The sequence below is a fragment of the Pygoscelis adeliae genome, unplaced genomic scaffold (genome assembly GCF_000699105.1).
Source record: "Pygoscelis adeliae isolate BGI_AS28 unplaced genomic scaffold, ASM69910v1 Scaffold8, whole genome shotgun sequence".
Classification (NCBI taxonomy): Eukaryota; Metazoa; Chordata; class Aves; order Sphenisciformes; family Spheniscidae; genus Pygoscelis; species Pygoscelis adeliae.
In genome coordinates this window covers 1,344,899-1,370,690 of record NW_008825260.1, presented here as the reverse complement: position 1 = coordinate 1,370,690, position 25,792 = coordinate 1,344,899, and the positions used below count along the sequence as shown (strand labels likewise).

The window sequence follows — 25,792 nt, the reverse complement described above, 5'->3', positions numbered from 1 at the left end:
ATAATTAAAACATAATGAACATTAACAGTACTAGTATTGTAACTTGGTTTTAATGCAAATCAAGTTAAAACTAAAAAGTGGGTAGTAGTAGGATTACTAGTAGGGGTAGTAGATTCATCTACTTTTGGTTTTGTAGGCAGTTTCAGGGGCCTGAGAACCTTTCTTCCTGCTATACATACGTGAGAATGAATGCCTAATTTCTGATATACCTTTTATCTTGCATTTTTCATTCAGTGTATAAGAAATGTCTGCAAAGACCAGCATGCATGAACAAACAGAATCCCCTCAGAAAGCAAAATGGAAGGACAGATTTTCCAGAATATGACACATAAAGCATTGCTACCACTAGAGCCATAAAAAGAGTAGCAGGTGAGCTTTGTCCCATTTGCAAGCTTTTGTACAACCTAGACAGCAAAATGCAAAAATGAGCATTAAAAGATTTTCCCCCATGATTTATTTGAAAATCAAAAATTTTAAAATCAAGACATTACGCTGATATAGAATGTGTACACTGAAAATGGAATAAGTAAACATTTATGCAGCTCTCTTTAAATGAGCCAGATTTTATTAGGTTCTGGTTGTTAGGTATTTTTTGCCTTTCCTGAATTTTCCCATTTGTCAAGGACAGTTTTTCATCTTTTCCAGTGCTTTCTCTCTTTTTTATTGTAGTTTTTTCTTCTGTGCCATTACTTCTGAATTAAGACAGCTTTGGAAATGACACTTTTCAACAATGTTGTTAGTATAATGAGGACAGCCAACACATAGACTTACAGTAAAGGAGAGCACTGTAAAGCAGAGCAAGAGAAAAAGTATCTGACCAGGTTCCTCTTAACTGAGCAAATCAACTTGAAACAATCTGACATGTTATAAAAGCTCAATGGAAAATGCTGCCTCATTGAAAGGGCATGGATTGCCACTAGTCTATATTAAAGTAATTTTTCATTTCCAGAATTTTATTTTAGAATCTTTTGGTACTAAAAGAACATTAAAAATGGAAATCATTTGACTCTCACTATACCAGGATAGCATTGGAGAATGGTACCTACAGGACTCAAATGCTTAGGGTTAACATTGCCTACGTTTGGACCAGGCAGATCTAGTATTTTATAACAACTTCTTTTTCATGCCTTATGAACGCAGATACTCAATTAGAACAGCCACACCATCCATGCAGAAATTACTATTGAAGTCCTACAACAGAGTTCACACTATTGTTCTGGCAAAGGAGTTTGAAAATTAAATCCATCCACCTGCTAGTTTTACCCAGTTGCTTACACTTCATTTTAAATATAATGGCGTAGCCGACACTCAGATGAATTACTAACTCTTATCCAGGTTTGAGCAGGAGATCTGTTGTGGTCACTCAGTATCCATGACAGCATTTCCATGTTAAGAACAGCCATAGCAAACTTTCTTCCCTTAAGTGTACTTGTGGGGATGCTTTCCTCCATGTTTGCTGTGATGTGCTGCTTGCACATTGTGATGATGGAAGCTACGAAGAATTGGAGCTAAAGTTCCCTACATTTCTGGGGCACAAGGTATAAGAATGTTTGTCTAAAGTACTGCCAAACATTGGTATAATGTTTTACAAAAGTGTCAATTTTACCATCTTGTTTAATTCTACTCAGATTTGTATTGAGATACCCATTTTGTGAATTTATATTATGTTAGATGATGCTCTGAACCACAAAAGGATCTGATTAATTTCATAGCTGCTATAAAAAAGTCATGTTTCATTATATACACTTGATTTTTTTTTCCTCTTAATTGAAAAAACCCCAACCAGGTTTCAAAGTTGCATCTCCCTAGATTTTTTATCAAAATTTTTGTAACATAGTCAGAGAAGCACTTCTACGGTAGATCAGCTTCTATAAAATATGAATTAGACTTTCATTTAACATGTAGTAAGAGAAATGCATATTTAATAAATATAATTGTGATATGCATATTTTTCATATACATATTTCTCACTCTTTAAGAAAAGATAATTCTGTTGCATATTTTTACAATTTTATAACAAATATATGTTAATAGCTCCAGTTCTAAAACATTTTGTCATTTTGTGTACTATTTTCAACTTCTTCAATGTGGATAGTAGAAATGACTTTTCAGCTATATTACATCCTGTCTTTCACTTTTTCACTGTTCTTTGGCAGTGAAACAGGCACAAACAATGAATGTATGCTTTTTTGCAAGGAAAACTTATGTCCACAAAAAGAGAGGCAGTTACTGAAAAATATCATCTGTTCATATTATGTAGGATGATAAACACAGCCTCATAGGTGCCTTCAGTTTCAGATATATACTGATTGTTCTATAAGCTTAGTAATAAAAACTCCTAACAGTTTCTAAAAAATAGTAACTACCTAACATGGGATTAGATGTTCTGTGGCAATTTGGGATAAATTAGTGTTGCAATCTATTTTAATGGGGGGAAAAAATGTTATTTTTGACTAAAAATCAGTTACTGTTTGAATCTGGAAAACATGACCTTATCATACATTGACACGGTGAAAATATGACACAATCTAAGATGTGCACTTGGAAGTGAAAAAGAAACTTTTTTGAAGACCCCAAGTGCTTTATCCACATATATGTTTGGAACAAATTTTAAGCATGAATTAACATTCAGGACATTAAGGAAAAACAATAAGCCTTCCTAGTTAAAAAAAATCCAAAACAAAAAACCAAAAAACTTCACAAAATGGTAAGATACAGAATAACCCAGAAAATGTAACTGAAATGCAGAAAAGATCAGTGACCATCAAAATTACAAGTTTGAAAGTGAGAACAAAAAGTAATTAATTTTAAATGACTAACAAAACTGAAGACGTGTATAGAAAATTAGAGTCCACTTGTCTCTTATTTTCTAAAAAGAAAAAAAAACACCTCTGGTTTTGGAATGAAGTAGGAAGATTTATCACTCTAAATGATGCTTTAGATGGTACAGAAGCTTATCATATAACAAAGGAGGCATTAGACATTTCAAGGAGATTTTTGAAGTCAAAGTTCCACCTAATATTCTAAGTGGAACTTGCTGAGAGCCACTTTCTGAATCACCAGTATTATCTTCTAATAAAATCTCAGAAAGTTGGAGAAATGCCAAGGAAATGGAATTTGCCAAGATAATTTTAATAATTTAGGTGGGGGGGGAACCACAAAAAGTGATGATCCAGAAAACAATAGATTTGCTAATCACAAGAAAAACAGATCATTCTGGCATATATGTTAAATGTGTAGTAATAACAATACATGTTAAAGTATAACTAATGCCATAAGTTCATGGAGGGTGTGAAATCAACACACTGTCTTTTGCTAAGAAAATTATGTCTTTTTGATACAGCTATCAAACTAGTTGATTGCTGCAGGATACTTAGATGTGTTCAAGTTATTTCATCCTGTATCATCGTGATTTGAAGGTCTGCATTAACCAGAATGAGACACACATAAACCAAAAGCTGAACATGGCATTCTGCTCAGTTTCAAAATGTTGTTACTATGGGTTTGTTTATAAATAAAACTGTTTCTGTAAGATTCATCTTGGCTGATTAAGTTCACAGTGATATGGTAGTTTTTGACAAAGTAGATGGATGACTGTGGCCAATCCAAATCCAAACACAAAATGTGTCAAATGTCTCCATATAATAGGCAAAACACATCTAAGACCCAAGAAGGAAAAAGGTATCTGTAGAAGGGGAGATTCTGGCTTGGAAAACAATGACACCAAAAGAGATTTCTAATAGCTAAGCATGTCAGTATGGGCTTAGTACAAAGCTGTGGCAAAACCAAGAATGTCACCTGTGAATAGAAAACTATTCGTGCCTTTGGCAAAACAACTACAGCCATACAACTCTAGCACCCACACCTCAAGACAAATTAAAAGACTAAGAGAAGAATTACAAAAAACTGCCTGGACTTCACTTTACATGATGTTATAAATTCAACTTTCTTGGTTTACTCAGCTCCAGAACACTAACAGGAGAACTGACTTTTACTTGTTTTCATCCACTGATAGGCTACTTAGGCAAAACAGGATACACTGGGCAGGCATTGACTTAAGGTAAATTCATTTTGGAAATCAAATGTGGCTTAGCAAATGAGGTGATGAACTCACATCATTTGGATTCATGTTAAACACTCATGCTGTATAACACAATGTCATACTAAAGGTATCTAAGTTACGTTCAAGCACACAACACATATACGTGGACTCATGTAACTTATGTACATGAGGTGAATATATATATGTAGAAGTGTTAGGGAGAATGAAGGCAGGTTTGACTGTCATGATCATCCTTTCAGCATTGAGTTACTTAGGATGCGCTTTGATCAAATGCCCAGTTCTAATGCCAGATCTGGGTCTGGAAAAGAATTACTTCCCAGGTTTCACTGGCAGAAACGTTTTATGCTGTCTTCTGCAGTTTGAAGCTAGACAGTCTGCTATGATCATTTGACATATACTAGTTAACCTATACACTGCTAGTAGTGGATCTAGGGTATTTCTGACAGTTTGATCTCTGCCATTCTGTCCCTTTTACCCATCAGAGTTGAGTCTCCTAAATTAATGAAATCTTTGGGGGAGTTCTCATTGTTTTGGCACAGTGTTGATCCTTCAAATTTTTCAAGATTTAGCGCAAAGCCTTAACACAAAGTGACCTAGACACATATCTGAGGCTATCTGGTTCCATGGACTGAGGTTTTGCAGGTTATAATTGGTTCATGCTTTAAGAACTACTGTTTTCATTCAACAAAATCCTCATGCTGAACAGAACTTATAAGTAAAATTGGAGATATAAAAATTTTAGATTGGATCACCATGTAGTCTCAGCTGGCCCTGCATTCTTAAAGCTACAAAAACATTCTGAAATTTTCAGTAACACAATTAAGATGTGAAATTAGCATGATTTCGTAAGGTTCATAATAAGCAAGGGAGTCCAGTTCAGCTCCACAGGTGCTTAGTAGAGTTAGTTGGTTACTGTTCACATTTACAGATCAGTATGATAGCACCAGCTACATACATAACTACTTCATGCAGATTTGCTTGATATAGCTAAGAAAGAAAGATAAGGATATTTACTCACTAGCATTTTGAAACTTCTCATTCTCATTTGTCTCAGAAACCTCCAGTGTGTAGTTATCAAAGTTAGAAAAAGTATTTGCTTACTTACAAATGCACATTAGCATTTGTGAAACAACTAAAGCTTTAACAGAAAAGGAGATAAATGTTTGCTTTAAATTCCCCTAAGCCATCCACTACACCAAAGGCATATCAATGTGCATATGGAATTCACTGTTCAAGATAGAAGAGATTAGAGGTTTTTTTGCACAGCACCCCTTTCTGCCTTCTTATCAAAGCAATTTAGGACAACAGCCCCAGATAACATTTATATATATAAAATTGAATAGGAAATGATAAGTGCTTCTTTCTACATCCAACTCATTAGATAAAAATCCAGAGGGAGGTAAGTGAGTGTGATCCATCTTTTATTTCTTGACAGCTTTCTGAGCTATACTTGGGTGTAAACAGTTTCTTCATCTGGGCAACCTTATTTACAGCTTAACTGCTGTGCTAAAGTACTTACTGAGTAAGCTGTAAAGGAAAAAAAAAAACCACCACCAAACTAAAACAGAACTCCTGAGGCAAGAAACTTCTAAAAACACAACAAAATCTTTAATGCAAATTGAGAAATGACCATTTCTCCTGAGAGAGTTTATTATTTTTAGGAATTAGATGTTCCACAGTCTTTTTGGGATTGCTGTTTAAAAAGTGGAAGATTAACTTTTTTTTTCTTTTTTAAAATGTTTTCTTATCATTAAGACTTTGAGCAAATAGAATGGTAAGCAAATTGAGGCAAACATCCAAAAACTGTACAATAATCTGTTCTGAAAGTACTCATGGAATATTTAATATGTTATAAATTGCTTGTGAATCTTACTTACTGTGCACTAGCTTCTACCTACCAATGACACTAACTTACCAAAAAAACATTTGAAAATTCAACATAAGCATCAATATTGTAAATCTTTGGAGATTCCAGACAAGGGAGGGCAAAAATTTTACTGATTACAGCTGTAAAACAGGCAAGAGGGATATTTAATCTCTGAGCTGATCGTTAAAGCATACATGAAGTGACTTTAATATCTTTGGACAATCAGTAGGTCAAAAGTTTTCTACGAGAGGTATGTTTGAATATATTATCTTTAAATATGCTCTAACAACAAACTTCAGCCTGTGCAAGCTTCATACTTAAAGCTGTATTTGATATGTTTGTTTCAGTCTGGGACAAGAACTACAATCTCTTTTCTGTTTCAGCAGCTCTCATAACACAAATCATTAATAATAAGCGTTATTACTACAGAATAAAAATTCTGAAGTTACCTCACTGCAAATTTTTTCCATGTAGGCTGGAAAAGCATCATTTAAAATGATCTTGCAAGCTACATACATCACACCACGTGCTTAGAAAAGCAGAATAGGGGCTGTAAATAATATCTCTGACGTGAGCAATGTCGTTAAAAAGTTACCTAAAACTAAAGCAGGAGTAACAGCAGATAATATCAAATTGGTTCACTCACTACATTCTGTGCTGAAACACAGCACACACATATCTAAAGTATCACCTTTATACTTGATGTAGAGAGGGAGGGAAGGGTGAAGCCTCTGTATTCTTGTCTTCACTATGAAAAAAGCTGGGTTCTTATTTCAAGTTAGATAATTCAATTTCAGTTAAAATTAGACAACAAAAAGTCAGAGTTCAAATGAATTAAAGATCAAGATAAAGTCTAGACTACTCTGTTGACTTTAAGAAAGGCCCTTAAGTCATGTATAAACTACAAGGTGCCTTTTTTCCACAGATTTTTGCTGTGTTTTAGTGTAGATACACTTGTTAACAAACACCCATGCATTTTGAGCCAGCCCTGACCTGGCTGGCTGGCTCACCTGCAGGTGAGCTTGTGAGCTTAACAGAAGCAAAGTGCATCAGTCTGCAAAGCAGCAAGTAATTTTGCTGCTGTCAAACACAAAGGTGAACTTGACCTGGCAGCACTCAATAGGGAGAACCCAAGATCTCCAATTTCAACAAGTTTGGAACAAGCTATCATATCACCTATGCATTGCACCTCTTCACCTCCAAAGATTTAAATAGAGCATTTTTTTCAGTTATTTCAGCTCTAATTTCCACACCCAGGTCATGCAGAATAACTTCATATTAAGAAAAATTCAATGGCAAATCAATGTCCAATCACCCTCAGAGACTGCTCTGCCTAGTCTCCTTAGGCAAATCCCTTACCTCCCTAACCCCTCACCTTCTCCTTTACATGCCTGCTGCTTTCACCCCACATCCTCCAGCACTGCTATGTTGTTGTGTCTGAACACGGGCTTCTGCTCCTCACACCCTCTGACCACGTGCACCTCTTGATGCAGTTCCTTTCTGCTTTTCCAGTGCTGCTCCTCCTTCACTCTGGCCTGCAACTGATCACCTTCCTCTACCAACCCCACACAAGGTAAACCCGGAGCCCTGTTAGGTGCTAAGTCCCTAAGATGCATGCAGAGAAAATAAACAGTGATTGACAAATCTCATAAAACCATTTGGTACAATCAACCTCAAACTTAAACCTTGACTCTGATTTGTCTTCTGTTTGGATCCCATGGCTAACTAGCTCAATCTGCATGGATTCTCTCAGCCTATTATTTCCATTACTGATAAGATATGGGCACACACCCCTTTTAAAAAAACAATAAATTCTTGTAAGAAATGTGATATCTCTAAAACTCTTATGAAGTTACACTGAAAGATTAAAGAAAATGAATTTGTACAAAAATAAAACCCAGTTGTTTCAGCTATGAAAGAGTCTAAATTAAAAAACATTAATCTACATGCAGTTGCAGTTCCTAATTTATTTATCTATTTTGCTCCAATTAAGCTTTTACACAGTATCCACAGCAGTAAACATCAGAAGGCTGGGACCAACATTATCCTAATGTCTTCCAAGTTTGCGGTTACCACGGCTACATGTTTTTGTGATATTTTCATTCAAAATTTCTAAAGCCAATACCATGGTCTAATGGAAAAGCTCTAACTTATTCCTTTCCTTATTTGAGTGATCTAATGGCTTTTACTCACCCATTGGTGACCCTTTTCCTTTTCACAAACTTCCAGCGTGAAAATCCATGCCCTAGCTATGCTCAGCTCATACGAAAAGGCAACTTATTTCATAGCTGGGCATAAATGAGCTGGGAACCCTGAGCAAGTCTGTAGGGTTTTGGAACGGTTTGGTGACCTCTTTTGAAATAAAGGGTCCTCTGTAGGACATGTCACAACCTTTACCAAGCCATTCCTTTCTAGATATCTGCCATGCTCACATTCACACACAGACACATCCACTCAGTGAGTGGTATGAAAATACCAAGTTAAACCGGTGCTCAACAAAGGTAAAAAAGATTACATTAAAAAATGGAGGTTCTACTTAGTGCATAATGCAGGTTGCAATTCTAAATGATATAAAAAGAGTGAAAACCAAAAACTGGTAGTCACCAAACTATCCTATTAATCCGTAAGATATTTTTCAGAATAATACTCCTTTTCCAATTTTGAAAGTACAACACGTGTTTTGTATAATCTCAATTTCTAATCACTGTTAAAAAAAAAAAAAAGAAAAAAAAAAAGAAAAAAAAGAGATAATCCAGAGGTAAAAATTTATCTGGTAGCCAGCTGAACCTCTTTACCCATAAACAGGATTATTTTACCTGAAGCAGTTGATTTTCCTGTGCCAACATTTTTTTTTCTCTTTAGGCTTGATTTTTTAAAAATAAATCCTGCTGGGATTAGACATATGATCAAGATACAGCAGAATAACAATTTAGGATTAGTCAGATGATTCAATAACTGCCCATGGCACACTTTTAGACTGCAGCAAATACTAGGTAATATAATTCGGTTTACCTCTCTTTTACTGTAAACCAAATGAAATTGAAAAATCCTGCACCTTAAAGGCAAGTAGTATACATATAAACAGCAACCAGGGGATTGGGTGATGCATGATTTCTTATTAGACTATGGTAATTCAATCCTGTGCTTGAGACCTAGATGGTTTAGGTATATTAACCCCATTATTTTCAGAGCAGACATTTCCTATGCCACTTCCCTCTTCTAGATGGTATGACTGGCTTTTCTCTGGTTTCTTTTATTTTTTTTCATCTTCCTTTATGTGATTTTACATTGATTGTCTTTAGCTAGCAATACTTTCCCCAAAGTCCAAGCTCTTTGATCTATCTGATTATTTGAGCCAATCTTATTTAATTATATAAGGATAATGGTATTAGAATCTGGCCAAAGAGCTTTTAGGAAAGATTCCAGGAAATATTAGTGCTATATTGCTTGAAGAACAATTTATCTGTCCCTATATAAACTCATATTTTTTCTATTCTACTGCTGCTATAAACCTAGACGTTCCTAGTAAATCTCCCAGGAACAATTTATTCAAATGGAAGTGTGATTTTTCAACTCAGCATATCCCCTCAGAATGTCTGTTAACCACAATCAGCTTGATGATTTTCTTTTAGATACTGATATGGTAAGGTGAGGGATATGACACTGGTTTTATATAGGAAAGGAAAGTAATGTTAATTTTACACCTGTTGCTTAGGTATCTGGGTTACTATGAAGTCAAATAAAGTGTACAAGAAAAAAACCAACAGAGGTTAAGTAACAAAATCCCTAAATGTAGGGGTTTTATATAATAAATACATAATATATAGTAAAATATATAATATAGAAATAATAATATATAAAAAATAATAAGTCTTTTTAACAGCCTGTTACAGCTGCTGAAGGAAAAGCTTTTTTTTTTCTTTTTAAGAAAGAGATAACAAATGGTGAACAGATACTAAGTAACAATCAATATGAACTACAGAAAATTTGATGTGAAAATCTAGACCTGTTTGGGAAAGAGAAAAAAATCACTGGTAGCCAGGATGAAGAAAAATTACAGTTTTAGATGTATTAGGAAAGAAACACTAACCTGCAACTTTAGTTCCTTTGTACTAGTGGCATCCCATTATGAGAGAAGCTATTAATAATCTTGTAGAAAAAACAGATGTTATTCAATAAATACTTCTTATCTAATTTTGGAATGGAGCAGCAAGGCATGGTTGTATCATACCAGATGCTAAATTACAATCCAGTGTATCCTAACTAAGAATCAGCAGTTAGTAACTTTTTGAAATAGTAGTACTAAACACTTAACAAGACGTCACTTCTACAGGTTGATGAAAAAAAAAAAACAGAAAAGAAAAATGTCATTTACAAGCCATAGTTGAGTAGAGGTGTGGATTCTCCTTTCTCTGAAGTCTTTGAAGAAAAGCTGATGTCCTTCAGGAAAACATGCTTTAGGCAAACACAGTTTATTGGAATTAATATTAATATATGGATTAAATATAATGTCTTCTATTTAGGATTGAACTAGATGGTCATAATTTTTCTTTCTTATCAGAATCTTTATGAACTGAAAGGTCATATAAAACTACATACAAATGAAATCTCAGATGTATTGTGTTGACATAGGTAGCAGTGAGACGGAAGAAGCCAGCCCAAATTTTATACTGCTAGAAATTAAAGAAATGAAATATCCCAAGATACAAAGTGGAGGTCCCAATGGACTTGAAATCTAAAAAGGAATATCAAAAGCCACCATTGTACCACCAGGATGGCATTTTGTTAAGTAGAAAAATTTGTTCTCTTCCACAGCTTAAACAGTGAAAAAAATCTTATTGAGGAGTATGATCATTAAAGAAAATTATGTAAAAGGATTAGAATTAGTCCTTAAGCAACAGTACATTTAAAATGGTAAAATTTGGCTACCAAGTATACCTCTGCCTCCTATTTTTCCTTGGGTGCAACCCCCAGTAACGTTTTCTCCTGGCCGTTAGCACTCCAGAATATCGTGGAAACAATCCCGTTTGGTTTGTGTGGGCAGTCACAGAGGTTGGGAACCTCATTTCAGAGTCACGTTACACCTCCATTCAGAGAAGCTCTTTTTTAGAAGTCTTGTGGCTTTAGCTGGATGACTAGCATTCAGGTGAACAATGGAAACGTAGTTTAAAGCTACAAGGATATTGCATTAACATAATATGGTGGACCGCTGAAAAAAAGCTTCTGCTAATGTGGAATGAATATAATTCATAGGCTTTGTTCTGTTAAAGTCACCATTGAATACACTAAGCTGTTTTACTAGTCAAATTTCTCCAGTGAAAAGAGTTTATTTATGATTGGACACCAAGATGTTTGTCGCTGCACAGCACATGAGGAGTGGCACGGTCCCTGTCCTAAGGCAGTGCTATGACGTATGTTCTCAGCCTTGCTCCATTACAGTTTGACAAATCGACAACATTTTTAGTGATTTTAATGGAGCAAGATCTCTTCTCAGGTATGACAGATCATAGTGGAACCGATTCCCAAAATTCATCTGTAACTGACAGACTGATTTGCTCTTCCTTACTATTTGTCCTTGCAGTGGAACGTAATGGGATATTGAAGTCATACCCAAGTGGAAATACTGTTTTACTTGGGTAAATTATCCATTAATATGAAAACCTGAAAGCTAAAGGCATTATTGGTTTGAATGGCTGTTGTGATAGTAAAAGTCACTCCCTCCAGGAGTATAGTATGGTCAGGTTTAATGCACTAGCATGGTATGCTCTACCAAACACCACACTTAGGCTGCTGTACCCATTAGTGTGGGCATGCTGGGACACACAGAATGACAAGCACACCAACATTAAAACAAGAGTTTTAATTGCAACTCTTTACTGTGCTGAGAGCCCATGAATTCAAATCCCAATAGCATGAAACCGAACAAAAGACCACAAACTTAAAAAATAAAAAGTCACATTCTTTTATCTGCTTCCTTGATTTTCAGCCTTTTGGGTTCACCTTTTCAAGTTGCTCTCCTTAACTATGAGGGTGTTAAACAGGGGTTAGATAATCTCAATCCATGAACATATTGAGTAACTAAAATATATTATATTGACTTTTCTACAAAGGAAGATACAGACTTTGGAGTCTTGAAAGAAAAGCAAAGAACTAAAAATATTTCTGGAAAATGAACCGCTAGCTCTGCTTTTAAAAGAAGCTAATATTTGTGACTGCAGAAGTGTGAAAGTTTCTACATGGGTAATTTTCTTACTAGAACCTGCAGAAATATGGCAGAAAGAAGCAATTCTAAAGAGTGAAGAAACATCAGTCATATGACTTAATTTTTCACTAAATTCAATGTGCGTGAAGCAAATGTAGTTGTTAGGTATTTCATGAACACAGTTCACTTTACACAAATGCTGGAGACAACAATGAAAAGATCAAACAAGTAAAACATTCAGTGGGCAATGGGGCAACTGCTTCATGCATTTAGAATTTTTTGACCAATTCCAAGGGAAAAACCTGAAGTGTTTTTCTCAGAAATTACCTCATGCAGCTTGACAACGATTTACATACATAGGACATTATCCATAAATCATTAAAAAAATATGAAAAAGACAACATGCAAGCTCACTAAAAACACGGTAAACTATTAAGCATCTAAGCATTGCCTTGGAAATTACCTAGATGGTTAATTAAAAGACTTTAATCTTATTGAAAAATATAGTGTTGTTTTACCACTGTGTTATAGGATAGTAAACCTAAATACAAACTTTGCCTGGTTGTAGTGATAATGCAAGCCAGTCATACTCTGCATAACAGGGTAGTTTTACCTTCATATACCTTTAGAAAGGAAACATAGCAGAGTGAAAATTACATACAAAACTCTTACTACAGCATTTCCCAATGTGTGGACTGATTATAGGTGAAACAAATGATTTGTCACACTGCTTTTTTTTTTTTTTTTTTACAGTAGCACCACAGCTTAGCCAAAAAAGGTGAAGAGTCAGTTCTCGAGTGCTCTTAGCGCTCTTAAGTGCTCAAGAAGCCTGCCACTCCGATGTTACAAGTCTCATTGTGAAACAGGAAGTAGGAAAGAAAAATAATCTGTCTGAAGAGATTCATTTAGGACAGCTGAGAAGTGGAACAGTGAGTATATTTGCCAGAAGCACAGATGCAGAATATCTTTAGGCAGCTTATAGCCCAGAATAGAGCTCTCCCCAGAATAGTAAGGAATTACATATGGTAAATGCTGCATATTTCAGCCTATACTCATGAGGTTCCCATCATCTTACATGTGTTTTTTAAAAGGTCTTTGTCCTGCATAATCCACTTGCTTTGTTTTAGGCATTCCTTCACAAAATCAGATTTCAGATTGGAGCCTCTTCAGTACTTCTTTAAGTACTTGTTTCTTGGATTTTACCTTTAACTTTGATGGTACATGGCACAATACATAAGATCCCTTCTTCTAATCAGTTCACCAGTAGTTTAAATCAATGTGGTTCATTTTGGCCTCAGAAAAAGCACGAATGCTCAGATGAGCAGTTTTCTTGTCTTAACTGTAAGGGATCTCCCAACTTCAGGAGTAGTAAACAACATTTTGGGGCAGTGATTTCTTAAAACTTTGGTTAGATCTACAAGCATACATTTTTTCGTTCTATGAGAAGCTGGCTAATGATGTATAACAATGACATCACACCTCTGCAAATGAAGAGAAGGAGTCAGCAGAGCCAATACAAGTCAAATTTTCAGGGTGCCTCCATTATCATAACATTTATCTGCATCTACCTGAAGATACAGAAATATTTCCATGGAAATGATAACTTCTAAATTATTGTGGCTTATGCTTGTCTCCTTTATGTCCAGGTGGATGTTTTTGTGCTTGGAAACAGCATCTTGCATGCAGACTAGCATCTGTCCTCCTTACAAGGGTACGTAAGGAAGGCTATTGGAAAAATTTCTAACAATATAGTGGTCTTTCCAACTTCAGTTTGACGCTTTGAGTGAGAATCTTTAGGAAATTTATTACTGCTTTTCAACATAAACATTTTGTACCATTTATTCACATTACTAGGTAATCCATAGTCCATGAACAATTTATTATGTCCTTCACTCCCTAATACTAGGTGTATCAACAATGTCACTCTGTCTGGTTTCATGTTTTGTTCATATAAATCTCATCTCACAGATGAGACCATTTGATGCTCAGAGATAAATTCCCAGAGATAAATTCAAACCATTCCCTTGGTGTCTACCTGAATTTCAGCATATTAGGGTCTGAACACACACTTTCTAAAATATGGTTCAAAACACTGCCATTTCCTTTCAAAATGCACAAGTTCTCTTAGATGTGAGGTCCCCTAGACACAGATATTGTTTTACATGACCTTCTGTGCACTTGCAAAGATATGAGATGATAATCATTATAATAATGAAAAAGAACATGAGAGAAAAAAGAAAACAAATCTTCTAATTTAAAGCAACCTAATAAAATCTATAGCATTTAATACTATCTCATGTTATTCAAACAAATTTTGTTTAATATATTATTTTCAATACAATCATATGCATACTTGAATGACTGTGTAAGTCATGAATGATGACATGAATTTCTACTGGGTTTGTACAATATTTTTAAATCTCTACATATTAGACATCCGAGACTCAAGGGCTTGATATGATTTAAGACAGTTTTGGAAAGATTTTGAGTCATTTACATTTGTGATAGACATTAATGGGCCAACAAGTCTCTTTAATCTACAGTATCATGCAACACAAATCACAGCTTTAGGGTTTCTAAACATGCTGCTTTTAAAAACTGAAACTGCTGACAAAACACTTTGTTAAATAATATTTAACAAGAGAAAGAGAGATACACATACAAAGAGAAGCAATCTTAGTAACCATGATTAATTTTCTCTCCTGAAAGTGCAAGTCATAGATAAAATCTTCAGATGAGCATGTGTGTGGGGAGAGTGGGGGAAGGGATGGGTATGTTTTTTTTTTTCCACAGGTAGGCAAAGGAGTAAGCTGTGGAAAATCACTTAAAATTACTTTTTCCAGTATGTTTATAAAAAGTATAATTTTATAGCTATAATTAGTATCCAGGATCCTCCATCTTCCATTAGAAACTGGACGACCCACAAATAGAAAACTAAAACTAAAAGTTAAAGGTCACTTATTTTTATAGCTCTTCTCTCTATAGTTGTTCCTGGCCACCTTAGGAGACAAAATACTCAGACACCTTTGATCTTATCCAGCAAATAATGTATTACCATTACCCTGAAAGCCTATATGTATTTTCTCTGAAACATTGCATTGATTTCAACTCCTGTTGAAGACATCCTATTCAAATAAACCTGTGAGTGAGTCTGAGCATTTAGCAATAAAGTATTGATAGTTTTTTCGGTAATGTTACCTTCTTTAATGAAGATGTTCAATAAAGTTTTAAAAATGCAAAAAAAAAAGAAAGACAATATCTGAAAACTAGGATGAAACAGTTACAAAAAGAAAAGCACTACACTGGATAGTTATGGAAGAGCAGAAGTTATGCAATCAGGAGGTTATTCCTAATAAAATGGAATGAACTGGTCTTCCAGCCTTTCTCTCTAAAAGAGAGAAATCTTTACAAATATTACTGAAAAGTAACCAAGATTCATTATGCTTCTTAGAAATATTGAAATTTTAGCCACCCAGACATACCTATCTACAAATGAAGGACCCAGCTACTGCCTATGCAAATTAAAGGGCATAAACTTTGAAGTAAATAGTGCAATAAAGCAGGTCATCTCAGTCACCAGATGAAATGCTAAGATAACTTTTTTATGTGTTTGCTTAAATACATTAATGTCAAAAAGTTTTTCTCTCCACCTCTTTATGATTTTAAGATACATACAACAGTAAAGAAATTCTAAAACTAAACTAGTTTTAAACTATCATTGGCTAGAGGAAGCAAAAGATTTATTTACAGGAGCATGTTAGAGAAAGTTTGCAGACATTACAGAGGACGAGATCTGACAGTACACTTAAACATCACATCACACAAGTTATCAAAGCACTAGCATATACAGCAAACATCAAGTGAAAAATAATTTTAACTTAATTTGAGGAACCTTAATTATGTTCCCTCTCCAACCTCTTCCCCAAAGACATCACAAAATGGGTTACTAATATTGTTTATCTTCTGTTTATATTTTAGAGAACTTTAAAGTCTAAAGCAGTTAAACCTCTAGCTAGATGTGTTCTTTTCTCATAAGTAATTTAATTCAGATCAACACTCCTACTTATAAGCACCCCAAGTCAGGAGAACACTTCCATATGTATTTTGATTGTGCTTAAGCATGTACTGAATCACAAATTGGATAAGCCTAACATTTTTTTTAGCCACTAGAATTATTCAAACTCTTCTGCTTAAAGGAAATCCTTAGCCTCTACTCTATTATTTCCCTTCAACAGATGAGCAGACTTCTCTCCATTTTATTGTCATGTCTCTGCTCCCTTTGATAACACAGCTAAAAATGAAGACCTTAAGTCCAAATAAGAGTTTATGCAAGTTATGTGCATAAAAGGAATATTATTCTATGTTCTGTGAAAACTGATTAAAATCAAAGCAGATAGACTCTTTTTCTCCAATCCATGATTAGAGACTTGTAATACCTCAGTCCGTGATTACAGAGCTGTAATACAGGTGAAGCCCCCATCTCAGACAGATCTCCCCACTGACTTTCTAAGGCAGCAGCATCGTAAAAAGAATTTTACTCAATGCTTCTCATTGACTTTTCTCAAAGCACGTAGATCATCCACCAAAGATGTGCTTGTCAGAGCCACAGTGCAACAATGCCCTGAAACTTATGCTTAAATTTATGTATTCTGTCAATTTTACACATGTTCTGAGACATGTTCATTCAATATTTTAATGGACAAGGGACCACTGAGAGGTGACTATAAACACACTATTGTCTTTAAACTCACTGCAGAGGTTTAAATGCAGTATGAGAATGTCCTGAAAATACTCCATAAACCTTTCCCCAGAGCCACAAATTTAAAAACAGATAATAACATTAGAAATAATTATTTTGGGGGAAATGGAGCCATTATTGAAACTGGGGGAGGAATATTGGTATGCTACAGTACAGTGTTTGTGGTTACCAGTAACATAACTATGCAAAGAAGTCTTTTCTAGTACTTTATAGACTTTTCTTTGAATGTTTTTAGTCACAACCATAGTTTGATTTCCTGGATGATAGACCTAAAAGTCTAACCAGAAAATATGAAGTAAAATTTAAAGAAAATCTTCTTCCTTTTATTTTTCTTACCCAGCTACTCTATTGATCATAGAGATACCATTGCTTTTGACTTACTGATATAAGAATTCAGTATTTCCAGCAAATGATATAAGCAGAAAAGTAGCACTGAGCAGTACACCATCTGTCTTGCTTCAAATGAATACTACAGCACATAAATCAGGTAGATACAGATTATACTCTCTTGTGTTCAGATTCTAATAAACACATCCATAACACAAACCAGTTTTCTGCACCGGTGTGGGGTGAAGGATACAACCATTATAAAAATCTTAACCTTGAGTCTACTGGTTTTATAAAGATGTCCAGGTAGATCAAGTTGAATTATTTCATTTTATATTCCTTAAAATGGAATGTGGAGTCATTTATGACTGACTAGAGTCATAGCCTTGCTCTTTTTACACAAGACAAAAGATGATCCTCCATGATCTGCATTGCAGAACGTAGGTTTCTTACTGCAGTGCTTGAGTATCATTCAATGTGGATTGCTTGCATTTACATGAAAGAGTCCACCAAGATCTAATAGTGAGCATAAAAGGGGAAAATTAGACCTTAAACCTAATGACAATGTCCAAAGGAGGAAATACAAATATTTATCCATCATTTCATCTGATTATTCCATCAGCCACATCACCTACTAGTCTTATTATCTACAGTAAAGCTGTCAGAGAAATGGAATAAACTTTTCAAAATTTTTGTAAGAAAAACTTACAAACTGTTAAACTAAAGACATTCTGAGTTGTTTCCTAGTGTTTAAGAAGTTGCAGTCTTCTTTAGTTCTCCTAGAGAAGATCATAACATTGCTTTTAAGGTATGAGTTAAGCTACATTTTTTTCAGGGAAAAAATAGAGAAAAGTAAAGTAGAAAAAGAAGTTTCAAATCTAAGGATGATTTTATTCTTTTGTTCATTTTCTTTCTCTCTTAGAACCCATCCTAAGCCTTTTCGTATTCAAGACAGACATACTCAGCTTTGCTTATTTCGTCAAAATAATAGATTCTCCACCTGCATATTATCAACAGATCTGAGCTGTGGTTTGTCGGTGTGACAGCACTGAGTGGTATTATAACAATAAAAACTTGGGGAAAAAGCTGTGTGACTCTAGTCAGGGATTCTTTTCTATATTCACAAAGAAATGAAAAAAAGATAATACAAAAAAGAAATTCCTTTGTTACAAGGCCACTATTAGACATGACCTTGTCTTCTTTTTAATTCTTTAAAAGTATATGAATTAAATGGATCATTGAAATTAAAGGTTTAGAGAACAGACCAGATGAGAAGCTGCAACTTCTCTCTCTTAAATTCTATCCCAGTTGTCAGTATAGCATATTGATATTGTACATTTGCATTATTGCAATATGAGTTTTAATCGTCTGTCATTAGTTTTTAAAATCTAGTGATTTTCAACTTGTGGTCCATGGGTCTTCTAAGTGTTTGTGAAAGGTAACTAAAAAAAAAAAAGTACATTATGAACAACACTATAGTAATTTCAGGGCACACCCCTACATTGGGAAGGTTTTAAGCATCCACAGGGTAAAAAAATGGTTTTCAGCCTTCCTTAAGGTCAAAGGTCTCTTTTGAGTAACAGTAGGACTACTTGAATCAATCTAAAATTAAAAAAAAAAAAAGTGATCTAAAGTTCAGATAAAATCTCAAACTATACAGGAAAATTGATTTTCTTCAAAATTATGAAAGCAATGATTATTTCCTCTTCTATATTATAAATTCTGTGAAAATCTTAAACGTCAAGAAAGAGATCCCAAACAAACCCCAAACATATCTTACCGATGATAAAAAGAATTTCCACTGCAATGTCACTGACAGTTGTGCTTCGAGTTGTAGACAGCTCATCATGGCCAATAAAGCAAACATTGTAAGGTACAGTCACAGCAACATAAAACGTTGCCAGTAAAATAAGCCAGTCCCAGCCAGCTTTAAAAGTGCTAAAATGCAACAGTATGAATTTGGATTTTTTTGCATCTGAAACTTTGTATTCTGGAAATGCTGGTTTATCTACAAAAACATTCTGAAAAAGAGAGAAAAAAAGTGAAATGAGACAAAACAATAATTTGATCATACAAACACATTTCTTCCAATGCAGCCATTTGTTTTTTTTTTTTAAAAGCATAAAGAAATATGACATACTCATATGCAGGCAAGAACTAATTCTAGGTTTTTTTCTAATGTAGTCCTCACATTTATTTAGACAGATGGTTCTGTTGATGGAATAACTTTTGTGAATGTTGGGGTGGGAAGAGGATTAATAAGGAACAGATTAAGTAGAATGAGGAGGGGACTGAATCTGGCAAACTATTTCTTCCTCTGTTGGGTGAATTCTAACTGAAGAGCAACGTCTTTCTGCTGGACATATAGGCTAAAGCTTTGTATACATGAGGATGTAGTACTGCAAATAGAAATAAACATATAGAAAGGAATAGATGGTGCTGAAGACAAAACATCCTTCCTATACATATTTTAGAGCTGTGAGGAGGTTGTTTCAGACTAACTCTAGCCTGGCCTGTGGACTGATAAAATATAAGTAGTTGGAGCACCTCTCCTGGTTTAGTTTCATCTGAGGGAATCCAGTTTGTGTGCCCAAGACTGCTATGTACCAAAGCACAATTAGTATGAATAACTTTTTGATCCTCTTTAAAATTGCACTCCTGATCTAAACCAAAATACTAATGTAGACCCAGCATAATACAGCTCCAGAACTGACTACCTTCACTGTTAGACTATACCTAGCTTTGTCATGTGTCTCGAGTCTTTGTCATCTAACCAGCAAAGGTCTTTGCAGCAAAGACTTCAGTCTCATGCACCAGTTTTATAAATTCCTAGCTTTCATCCTTCAGAGTTTTAACAAAAATACCTGCCCTCCTGAAAAGCAGCATGTGCTACGTGAACTGTCTTGTATTATTTACTAACAAAATTCTTGCTCACTGTCATTGTGCCCCTGGTTAATGCTGTTCCAGTAACAAAGACCTTTACAAAACAATATTGTGTATTCAGCAAGCTAAGATTACTTGTGATCTTGAAGTTATTCACTATCAATATAAAAAGACAACAACTGCGTGACCGCAGACTTAATTACATTTGCCTTGCCTGTCACAGCCTTTCTCTTTTTCTGTTTCTTTTGAAATACTGATGTCCTTGTCTTCTCCATTCTTGTTCTCATTCATGAATGTTAGGGGCTGAATTCTTTCTGTTGTTAGGGTCAGCCCATTTTTAATCACAGAGAAGAAAATGTTCCTCTTATGACTTCCAATTCATAGCTCTAAAAATCTATGCATTAAAGGTAGTAAATTAGTCTGACAACAAATGTTTTAAACCCGTATAGTATCATCTGCACTAGGATTTTGACAGTACAGGAAAGTCATCAAAAGCTATTTAAAAGTCATGTTGCTAAAAAATATTACTGTGCTATGAAAATATCACTGAAAGACCTGGTCATATTTTGCAGATTATTTTTTTTATTTTTACACTTTTTCAACATTTAATATTTTTTAACATTTTTAGCTTTTTAACCTTTTTTTTTAACATTTAACATTTTTTAACATTTAACATTTACATTCAATAGAAGTGACTGTATGGTTTTTGAGGCATATACCAGCTGTGTATTCTCATGTCCTTAATCTATACCAAGTTTTTTCTGATTTTAATTTCTAACATAATAATGTCTAAGAGGATGTATCTGCACTGCTGCTTAATTTTGGTAACCAATAAAAGGAACATGCCCAGTGGCAGATCATCTTTTCAGGGTGTTCATGATCTATATCCTCTGGCTACTTTTTCCATCGTCTGTCTTCCATCGTCCCCCTAACCATTAAAACAAACAAAAAAAAGAGACCATTTTCTTCTTGTGGCTCCATCAAGGATTTTAGCTTTTTGATGTTAATGATATACAAACAAGAAGCTAAATACTGTTCTGAGATTTTAAGAAAAACTGTTTCTTTTTACTACCCCTGCTTCTAATACCTATAGGCTCTCACTGTTGGAACAGGTTCTCAGATATTATGCTAGCAAATTTTTATATGTACATACTGATTTCATATGCATCTCTAATTTTCCTCTGCATTAACTTTTCTTCTCAGACATAGTTCCATAGAGCAGGAGAGTTATTCTTTCTCCTGAACATATTTCCTTAGACTTCTTTCTGTTGCTATATTTTTGGTTTTGTCTATTGTTTGATTTGGTTTTTGCAACATTCACAGGGTATTTATGAACTTACTTATTAGTTATAGTTACTAGGGGAACACAGAAGTAATTTAAAGAAACATTACTACTTCAATTAGGAAAAGATAAATTTACTCTGCACAAAGTTGGAGACATTCAAATGAAAAGTTGCCTAAATGAAATGTGACCTTCTAGAGTTTACACAGCACAGAGATTTTCAGCTAGAGCAATACCTTGAGTTTCTTCTTTTTTTTTTTTTTTTTTTTTTTGGCAAATAGTAATTATTGAAATGAAGTAGTTGGGACAGTAATGTAAATTGGAATCTAAAATTAATTTCTGAGAAATTTTATAATGTGGCTTTCCTGAAGTTAAATATATGTCTATTTATAGTATGGCTAAATGCACTGTCTTGCAATATGAAGTGTAACAAATACCATAGTAGGCAGAACTGCACTTAAGTGAACTGCACTTTACTCCTTTTATTACCGTAAAATTATGATTAGGACATTTATCAGGTACCCACTGACCTTTTACAGCACTTTTTAAAAAAAAATGACAGTACAAAGAGTACATTTTTGAAAAAGAGAAGAATTACACCTACATTATTAATTTTTAATTTGTTCTTCTCTCTTCTTTGTAGATGTCCAGAGATATGATAAAGGACAGCTCTACTCCGTCTTCGCGCTGACTCAAAATGTGACCCCACTCTTCCTCTTCCTTTCCATTTTTCTGCAGAACAGAAGTGAGAGTCCCTTAAACATCAGGAAATAGCACTTTAACCTTTGGGAGGTGAACTACTGACATTTTAGACTTTGGTAGAAATAGGGCTAGATGTAAAGATTATACACACCTTTTCTTAGTTTTACTTAATCTTTCACAGTTAAGAAAAAAATATTCCTCTCCTGAAGGGCAAATAAAAATTACTGTAAAGTTTTAATTGTCAAATGCCTTCATGCAAATCAGAAGCAATTAATTGCAACATATGATTTCATAGATAAGAAAAATGTACTCTTTACTGTTTCAGAAATTGAAATAGTGATTACTGACCAGAGGCAAGCATGGCTAGGAATAACAACTTAAAATGTCCTTAAGGTGTTCCTACTCTCTTTTTTATTTCATGGAAAGAAAAAAAAAATCTCTTGTGGTGTAATTTTTAAAAACAAAGAATCTGACTTGTACTAGGCTTCCATTATGTCAGAAGAGGCTAATTTGCAAGCTTGCTCATTAGGAATATCCAATTCTTATATTCACTCATTTAGATTTCTTTTCCCACCACATAGTCACTGGCATAATCACTTGACACATTCCTTAGTGACATGAAATCCATTAAAAGTAAAGACTGAACACTGTTTTGGAAAGGTTTGTGTTTTTTCTCTCCATTCAGATGTCTGTAATTGTCAATCATGGGATCAAATTTTGTTCTTGCTTATACAGCAGTAAATTCAAAGTAACTCCAGTAGCTTTGATGGAATTACAGTGAATTGATGCCAGGGTAAATGAAAGCAGACATTTTGTGATGTGTCAGGATTAAGAAAAAAGGAATTATGGGTATAAAGGAAGAAGCTGTCTGTCAAACAGGTTTAATTAAATTCAATTCAATGCATATAAATTAAGGGGGAAAAAAAACCCCAAAACCAATTAGCACAGCCAGAAATTAACAACAAGCAAAATAGCTACATCTTGAAACCTGCCTAGAAAAGCAAGAAAGGTTTGAATTATAGAAGACTAATATATTTTTGGCTCTACAACACAAAACCATACATAACAAAAAAGTGTAGGAAACTAAACTTTCCAAACTTCTCAGTGAAGAATATTTCATGTAATTAATGCAAAAGCCCTCTCCATTTGAGGATGTTTTATGGGTCAGTAAGGAGGAGAAGGGGGAAAAAAAAGAAAGAAAAAAAAAGAAAAGAAAGAAAAAACATTGCACTGCAAAAACAAATAGCTACTGGAAAGCTGGGGGAGGCAGATTGAGAAGCCCCATACTTCCCCATCTCCAACCTGCGTACCGCAGATGGTTTAAAGAGCTACAACACATATGGGTGCTAGCTGCAACAAAGAAAGGTAAAACAGAAGGGACTATTTCAGAAAATACCCAACTAAATGAACATGTGTTTTTTAAACTTTCACCTCTCAATCGTCAAACCATTTAAAACTCAAACTATATATTAAAAGTGTACTTAAATTCTGAGTGAGAGCAGAGTGTTTATCTGCTTCTCAGTAAAAACGAATTTAAGTCTATTGAATCGGGTCTCCACTGTAGTACTGGATATCTGTAGTATTCTGTTTTTATCATATGACTTTGAAATTCTCTTTAAAACTATTTGCAGGCCTCTCTTTCTTCCCTTTCTAAACCTTGACTGCCATGCTGGATGAGGCCATTCAGTTTTCTCTATTGCCTCCCAAAGTAGTCAATAAAATATGCTTCAGACCTGCTATGAAGCAGGCTGAGAAAGTGGGTAAAAACCCACATAAGTCTCTGGCCAGCAACACTTTTAAGACTCTAGCTAAAGGCTTCATCCTCACAATGTCCAATATCTAATACCTCTCCATGTCCTTAGCCTACAAAGCACAAGATAGTCCATCCTAGTTGGTCATAGGTATAACAGCCTAGGTGATGTGTTGTGAGACCAACACTGAACCATGTTGCAGAAGGCAGGTATGGTGCCTCATACTGTTCTTTCAGTCATGAAGTCCAGGTGGTAACAAGTAAAAGATAATCACAAGTTCTTTCTGAGGCAGAGCCGGACCTGGAGGAGGGGTGTTCAGCACATGGTCAAGGGAGCCCATTGCAGCCTGCCAGCTCCCAAGGACCTTCCTTCTCAGGACAGCTGAGAGGGTGACAGGAACTGGCTTATGGCCCAGGAACTCTTCCACAGGCACGAGCAGGCTGCACCCTGTTCTTGTTCTAGGTCTCCAGCCCTGTGCTTGGCTGTAATTGCACAGGTATAGGAGCTTCCTTGGAAAGTAAATCCATCACATACAAGCAGAACCACCATAATCTTCTTGTGTGGTGGACTCAAGCTGTCTACACTGAGTAACTCTGATGTGACCCAGAAGCATTATGCTCACTCCGTAGCAGACAAGCTGTGGCATCAGAGAGACCATGAAATGCATCTGTTTCAAAATACTGAAATAAGCTAACCTGCTCTGGCCAGAAAGGTTGTACATTATTGACAAAATATGTTTCACCCTTTGAATTTTCCCTCACTTTTCACAGCATTAATTTGTATCCCTTCGAAAGAACTGCCTTTGCTTTTTCCTCAGGTTATGCATTATCACAACAGAATATGCATTAATTAATACCACTACCCAGATTTCCCTCTGGTGTGATTAAATGCCCAACATGCTCTTGTACAGAATCATCTCCCAGTCTGATTATGGATCATAACCACAGAAAGTTTTCTATACAAGTGTGCATGGACATGAAAGAGAAAATTAATATCTAGCATTATATTACAAAGGAAAATCCAAGAGATTTATCTGGTTTTACCTAAGCAATCATAATGTTAGAGAACGAATAAAAGCAACCAGTACCTCTCAAATTTAACCCAGAACATGATATACTGACAATATGTGAATGAGGTAGAGAGGGGTGAGGTAAAATAGTCTGAGGGTTTAGTCCTGGAAACACATGCACACCTGAGTAACTTCATTCACAGAAAGTAGTTCTACCAAAAACCAATGGGACAGTTATCCTAAACGCTGTGAGGCTGCAGACTTGGACCTCTTAGCAGTATTTCTGCAATTTTTTTCACTCCTTTGAGTACAGTATTGTCCTGGTTCGGGCAGGGATAGAGTTAATTTCCTACCTTAGTAGCTGGTACAGTGCTGTGTTTTGGATTTAGGATGAGAACAAAGTTGATAAGGCACTGATGTTTTCGTTGTTTCTAGGTAATGCTTACACTAGCCAAGGACTTTTTAGTTTTCCATGCTCTACCGACTGAGAAGGCTGGAGGTGCACAAGAATCTGGGAGGGGGCACAGCCAAACTGGCCCTGCCCAGTCAGAACTTTTATGTACCGTAGAAGGGAATAAAGTCCCTGTAGTGCACATAAAAAATATGTTGGGGAAAACAGTTTGGGTTATTCCTGCCTCAGGCAAAGGCAAACCCATCCATGGGATGGGTTTGGCTCAAGGACCTGGGTGCACTTGGTGGATAATGCAGAAGGATGGGGAAGTCTGATGTGTACCTCAAGGGGATTTGATTTTGGGTGAGAATAGCCAATGATCTGAATTATGTGATGTTAAGTACTAATTATAGTTATAATAGTTATACTAATAATACACAGATATACTAATAATACTAATAATATTATATGCCATACTAATGTTATTACAATAAGAATCACCCAGACTAATGAAGAATAACTTCAGTGAAACCAAGCAAAGCACAGTGATGATGGT

General features: G+C 35.1%; 1 protein-coding gene across 1 annotated transcript in view; it reads right to left on the bottom strand.

Annotated features, from left to right (window-relative positions):
* Window positions 1-25,792, bottom strand: part of KCNH8 (potassium voltage-gated channel, subfamily H (eag-related), member 8) — a 202,597-nt gene that overhangs the window by 84,632 nt on the left and 92,173 nt on the right. The window contains exons 4-5 of the mRNA XM_009329509.1: window positions 21,988-22,115; window positions 18,999-19,239 (exon numbers count right to left, since the gene is read on the bottom strand). Coding sequence (XP_009327784.1) covers window positions 18,999-19,239; window positions 21,988-22,115 — 369 coding nt within the window. The remainder of the gene's footprint in view (window positions 1-18,998; window positions 19,240-21,987; window positions 22,116-25,792) is intronic.